The sequence below is a fragment of the Petaurus breviceps genome, unplaced genomic scaffold (genome assembly GCF_028583685.1).
Source record: "Petaurus breviceps papuanus isolate PSGF00001 unplaced genomic scaffold, PetGlider_PUasm1.0 90977, whole genome shotgun sequence".
In the NCBI taxonomy this organism is placed as follows: domain Eukaryota; kingdom Metazoa; phylum Chordata; class Mammalia; order Diprotodontia; family Petauridae; genus Petaurus; species Petaurus breviceps.
In genome coordinates this window covers 12,440,546-12,446,915 of record NW_027187391.1, presented here as the reverse complement: position 1 = coordinate 12,446,915, position 6,370 = coordinate 12,440,546, and the positions used below count along the sequence as shown (strand labels likewise).

The 6,370-nt window shown below is 35.4% G+C and overlaps 1 protein-coding gene and 1 long non-coding RNA gene across 7 annotated transcripts in view; one reads left to right on the top strand and one right to left on the bottom strand.

Annotated features, from left to right (window-relative positions):
- The window catches only part of LOC138153223 (uncharacterized), an 89,194-nt gene that overhangs the window by 60,839 nt on the left and 21,985 nt on the right, over positions 1-6,370 (bottom strand). The gene's annotated exons all lie outside the window — the stretch shown is intronic.
- Positions 1-6,370, top strand: part of EYA4 (EYA transcriptional coactivator and phosphatase 4) — a 335,518-nt gene that overhangs the window by 320,319 nt on the left and 8,829 nt on the right. For all 6 annotated transcript variants that reach the window (XM_069077351.1, XM_069077350.1, XM_069077346.1 and 3 more), the window contains 2 exons: positions 2,479-2,593; positions 5,856-5,977. In XM_069077351.1, the coding sequence (XP_068933452.1) occupies positions 2,479-2,593; positions 5,856-5,977 (237 nt within the window). The remainder of the gene's footprint in view (positions 1-2,478; positions 2,594-5,855; positions 5,978-6,370) is intronic.

Genomic DNA, 6,370 nt, shown 5'->3' with positions numbered 1-6,370 from the left:
GAAGGAAGGAAGGAAGGAAGGAAGGAAGGAAGGAAGGAAGGAAGGAAAGAGGGAGGGAGTCCTGCACATATACCTACATATAGATAAATACAAAATATTTACATCAGATTCTTAGTGGGGAAAGACACTAGCAGCTAGGGGAATCAGGAAAAATTTCATACAAAAGAGAATACTTGTTCTCAGTCTTGAAGGGGACAATGGGAGATAAAGGTGAAGAGAGAGAGCATTCCAGGCATTAAAAATAGTAAGTTCAAAAGCACAGAGGGAAAGAGGAAGGGAAAAAGTTGGACTGTTTAGCAGCCAAATCTCTGGTGATGACCAGTTCAAAATGGACTAGAGTGGTCCTCCCTTAAAATGTTGATGCACATAACTTCAAAGTCTTTCCTGCTTGGTAATTCCTTCCAGAGCTTATACTCCACTAGCCTAGTAGCCAAGAATCTATACTCCAGAAAGAGGTATCAGAGTAGAACTTTAAAGTAAAGTTATTAAACCAATTGGCAAATAACACAGAAAATTTAATTGTATAACTAGTTGTCAAATCCCATAACCATTACACTAGTAGAATTTGTTTCTTCTCTATCTTTGCTCTCCAAATTATACAAATGATTTTTCTGTTAACGTTTATGATTTAATTCATAACCTTCAAGACATTTCTATAATAGAAGCAGATAGATGTTGCATTGGATAGATAGCATACTGGGTATGGAGTCAGGAAGACCTTAGTTTGAATCTAACCTCACATATTTTCCACCTGTGTGACCCAGGCAAGTCATTTAACCTCTATCTGCTTCTTTTTCTTCATCGATAAAATGGGAATAATAATATCATCGACCTTCAAGGGGTGTGAAAATAAAATAAAGTAATATATGTAAAGTTCATCATTATTTAGAAATATGATACATCTGAACTGAGCAAAAAGATGCTCTAGGCCTTCAAGATGGACTATTATAATTATTTGAAAATGTCATTAATGAAGATGAATAATACATTGAGTGAGAGGCAGCATTGCACAGTGGATAGACTCCATTCCTTGGAGTCAGGGCTCAAATCTTGCCTCTGACATATACTGACTGTGTGACCTTGAGCAAGTCATTTAACCTCTAAGGGGCCCAGGTCACTCTCTAAGGCTATAAGTTGCTGAGGAGCTGTGGATTGTCCATGGCAAAGGGAATTTCTTCACTGGGAGTTCTTTTACTAGTGAAATCATGGTATGTGCAGGGAGAAAAATAAAAGAACATTTTATAAAGTCAAAAAAACTTATTTTTGTCAAATGTAACATGAAGACTGTATTCCTAACCATTGGAATCAGTCACTCAACATGTTTTTATTAAGTACCCACTATGTTCCAGGCACTGTGCTATGTGCTTAGATGCAGAAGCAAAAATGAATGGTCCCTCCTCTCAAAGAGTTTGTATTCTGATTGAGAAAACAACACAATTAGAACTAGCACTCATTTATCACTTTGAGGTTTGCAAGACACTTTACATGTTACTAAATTTGATACAACAGACCTGTAAGGTAGGTGCTATTGTTATCCCCATTTTATAAATGAGGAAACTGAGGCTAAAAGCTGACCAGGTTCACACCAGCTAATGGAACAGTCCATGGAGCACTGGGCTTAGAATCAGACTCATCTTCCTGAATTCAAATCTGGCCTCAGATGTGACCCTGGACAAGTCACTTAACTCTGTTTGCCTCAGTTTCCTCATCTGTAAATTAAGCTGGAAAAAGAAATGGCAAACCACTCTAGTATCTTTACCAAGAAACTCCTAGAGGTCACAAAGAGTCAGATGTGACTAAAATGACTGAACAACAACAAAACACATGATGAAGTCTCTAAGATGGATTCAAAATCAGGTATTTCTGATTCCAGGTCCAACACTTTACCTCACTGCTCTGCATAGAACTTGCACATATACAGAGAGAGAGAGACAGAGAAAGAGAGAGAGAGAGAGAGAGAGAGAGAGAGAGAGAGAGAGAGAGAGATGTAGATATGTAGGCATATACAAAATGTTTACAATTCAGATACAGGTTATATACTTGGTGGGGCAAGGCATAAGCAGCTAGGCAAATCAGCAAAAACCTTATGTAAAGGGGAATCTTGACCTGAGTCTTAAAGGAAACCAGGAGAGATGAAAGCCAAGGAAAGTGAGCATTCCAGGCAATGAAGTCAGCAGGTTCATAGCACAGAGATGAAAAATAAAGCATTGTGTAAAGGATCAGGAAGAAAGCCAGTATGGCTGGGTCACAGAGTGTGTGGAAGGGCAGGTGATGTGTCTTGCCCTGCACTTTAAGGAGTTCACTTTGGCAGCTGTGGGGAGGATGGATTAGAGAAAGCAAAGGTTTGAAGCCAGGGAAACAGCCAGGGTCTTCCTCTATTTCTAATTCACACCAGAGTAAAATAAATCCAGACTTCTAATTAGAGTATTACTGGTAAATCATTATAATCTTAACTTTTGCCTTAACTTGGTGTTATAGGACTCCTTGGCCCAGCTAAGAGAGATGCATGGCTGCAATTAAGAGCAGAGATTGAAGGTCTAACAGACTCCTGGCTGACAAATGCACTTAAATCCTTATCAATTATTAGTACTAGGTAAGTCATTCAATTTACCATTGAAACAATTAAAGTATTTTAATTCATTTAAGAAATAGTTCTTGTAAGACAGCTCAAAAACTGTAATTGTGGTCAATGTATTTTAATATTTCAGTTTCCTAGAGGGATAGTTAGTCCTCATTAACAAAATTGTTCAATTTATTCAAGAGAGAATGACTATAGCCATCATTTAGTCCAGAAGTTGTCAAATTTTTTTGGTCACAGAACCCTTACACTTTTAAAAAATGATTGAGAATCCTTCAAAGATCTTTTGTTTATACGGATTATATCTATTTATTGCCTTCAAAATTTAAAATGCCTTGGTATAACTACAAAAGTAGTTTTTAACCTAATGAACCTCTTGATAAGGTCTTAGGCATCCCAAGGGGTCATAGGGCCTCATTTTGACAATTGCATCTAGTATAATTCCCTTATTTATACAAATCAATAATCTAAGACTCCTAGAGCTTAAATGAAATGGTTGGTAAACATTTAGCAGGGAAACATTAATTTAAAAAAGACTCAGCTCAGCTTCAAAAACAGATCATTCATTTTGAAACATTATTTCCTTTTCTTGACAGTTACTAAACCAGTACATGAGAGGAATGCAGTAGATTCAGTTTAACTAGACTTTAACAAAGTTTCTGATAAACTATCTCATACAATTCTTGTGGAGAAGATGGAGAGAGGTAGATAAAGGAGTCAACAGGAATTAAGTTCTTAATAGTGCTGTGCTAATCACTAGGAATCGTGATCTAAACTTAAAAAAAAGAGTTTACCTTCTAAGTAAGGAAGATTATGCATAAAAAGAAGCTAAAGGGAGTGGGGAGGAAGGAAGGTGCTTGTGCAAGGACTTGGTGAAGAACTAAGTCTGGAAAGTTAAGCACAGGAGCCAGAGAGACATGAAGGAGTGTAAATGGCTGGCCTGAACTCTTCTTTAAAATGAAGCTTCAGTAGTATAGATTCTGAACTGGTTAGATGACTAAACTCAAAGAATGATCATTAATAGTCTAACAGTACATTAGAGTACTCCAGGCCCCATCCTGTTCAACAGTGTTATCAATGACTTGTATGGTGGCATGGATGGCATGTTCATCAGGTCTGAAGATGAAATGATTGCGAACACATTAGATGGCAGTCAGGATCTAAAATCAATACTGAAAGTCTGGAATGTGGGCCTGAATCACTTAATGCTTATATCCAATAGAGATAAATATAAAGTTATACACTTGGGTACCAAAATAAAAATTAAAAAATCAACTAGCAAGATGAAATTAAATCAGGGAAAATATAAAGTCCTGCCCTTGTAGTAAAAAAAAAAAGTGGAATTCTAGAGATCTGCCTTAGTAGTGTTCCAGTAAAAAAGACCTAGGAGTTCTCATTTATTTCAGTCTTACTGTGAATCAACAACATGGTGTTGTTGTCATAAAGTTAGTGTCATGTGAGCCTGAATTAATATCAGTATAGTATCCAGTATAAAGGAAGCCCCCATCAGATCACATCTGGAATGCTGCACACTGCAATTAAAAAAAAAAAACACTTTAACAAACTGGAACGTATCCAAAGGAAGACAACCACAATGGTGTTAGATCTTGAAACCAAGCAATATTAAGGAGGACTGAAGAAATCCTACATGGCAAATTCAGGAGTAATATGAAGGAGTTTCAGAGACATAGATTTTGATTCAATGAAAAGGGAAAAGAAGAAAAATGAAAGCTGTCCAGAAAATGAATGGGCTGGCTCAAAAGGTAGTAGCATCTCTCATTGGCAGTTTTTGAGTTAAGGCTAGATGGCCTTTTGTCAGGTATGTTGTAGAGTGGATTTTTTTTCCAAATAACACTTGGGTTAAATGATCTCTGAGGTAATTTCTAATTCTGAGATTTTCTTCTACTCTGAATTTGAGGATTTATAAACTGCAAAAGTTTATAGAGATAGGCCCACAGTAATCTGCTTTGGTCAGGCCACTTCTGGAATACTATGTTCAGTTCTAAGTATGATATTATTTTTAAAGGACATGGATAAGTTCAGAGGATTGGATCATCAGGATAGGCTAACCAGGATTCTAGAAAGATTTGAAGCCAGACCATTTCAGGATCAGTTAAAGGAATTTTTGCTATTTAGCTTGCAAAAGGAAAGCAATAGGAGAAGGTGATAATTTTCTGAAAGTAACTAAAGAACCATGATAAAGTCAAGCTATGAAAATGTTTTTATTTAGTCCCAAGAAACAAAATTATATTGGGCAAAAGTTATAGGGAGGCAGATTTAAGCCAAACCTAAGTAAGAACTTCCCAAGAATTCAAGGGGTGTAAATGGAAAATGATCCAGCTGTCTCAGAAGATTGTGAGTTCCCATATAGCTGATGTTCAAAAGACACTGCAAAGGCTGTAAATCTGCAAAGGGTGAAAATCTTTGCATGAGTGTGAGTTATTTTAGATAACTTCTTGGATTCATTCTAATTCTGAGGTCTTATGATTTTCTTAATCTGGTTTCAATTATATGGGAGAAGGAATTGATTTGTTTTACTCACCTGGCCCCAGAAAATAAAGTCCCATCAATTGTTGGAAGTTTATAAATGGCAAATTTGGGCCCACAATAAGAGAGAAAATCCATATCTGATTTTTTTTTTAATATATCACCTTTTTTTCCTTATTTTTCCCTTTTCCTCAGTTTCTTTTTTTTAAAAATCCCCTACCTTTATTATAAGAGGTGGCTCTCTGGTAGGTGGCAGGAGAAAGAATCTGGCAAGGATGGATTTAGTTGATTCGTTGTTTCCATATGATTTGGGATGATTTCCAATTTAGCCTTAGCCCTTTTTAATGAAATTTAAGAGGCAAAGATGATTTTTGCTAACATTATTAGGGAGGCAATGTAAGTAGTGAAAAGTTATGAGTCATATTTAAAAAGTTTAAAGAGTACCATATTTAGCATTATGAGGAATGGTTGCAATGCAAGTTCTGAGAATTACAGAACTGTTTGACGATGAACTAGTTACCTGATCTCTACCAGACTACATTTCTCTTATCTATAAAATAAGTATAATAATATTCACATGGCATAGGTTTTGGGTAGGAAAACACTTTGTAAGGCTTAAATATTATAGAAAATAAGGTATTAGAAACTATATTTATTTGCTCTAATACTATCATCTGAATCTTCATATTTTAATGGGTACTATAATGCATATATATTACATATATGTCCATACATATATATAGTTATTTATTATTCAGTATTTAAATGAAAGAATATTTTTTCCTCTTAGGAGTAACTGTGTAAACGTCTTGGTAACAACAACTCAGCTTATCCCAGCACTTGCAAAAGTCCTACTATATAGTTTGGGAGGTGCTTTTCCTATTGAAAATATTTACAGTGCAACTAAAATAGGTAAGCATTTTTTAAAAAAATGTATAAAGAATATGATTGTATTTTTGGTGAGATTTTGTGCTTTTTTTCCCTCTCTTTTCAAGTTTTACTATTAGGTTATCAAATTTGTGAATGCCCCAAATCATGATGTATGGAGGCCACTCCCTAATTTTCTTTCTTCCCCCCTCCCATTAAAAAAAACTATTAAAAGTTTGTTTTTTTTTTTTACCAGATCTCTACCTGGTTCAAACACTTTCCATATATTACTTATAGGATAGTATATATTATCAAAAATATGTGGCAACTCTGTCCATGCTATTTAATCCTTAATTAACATGCATAATAAATATTGGACTTTTATATGTTCAGTTATGTAGATCTGAAGTTCAAGTCCCTTTTTTAGCAGTACAAGAA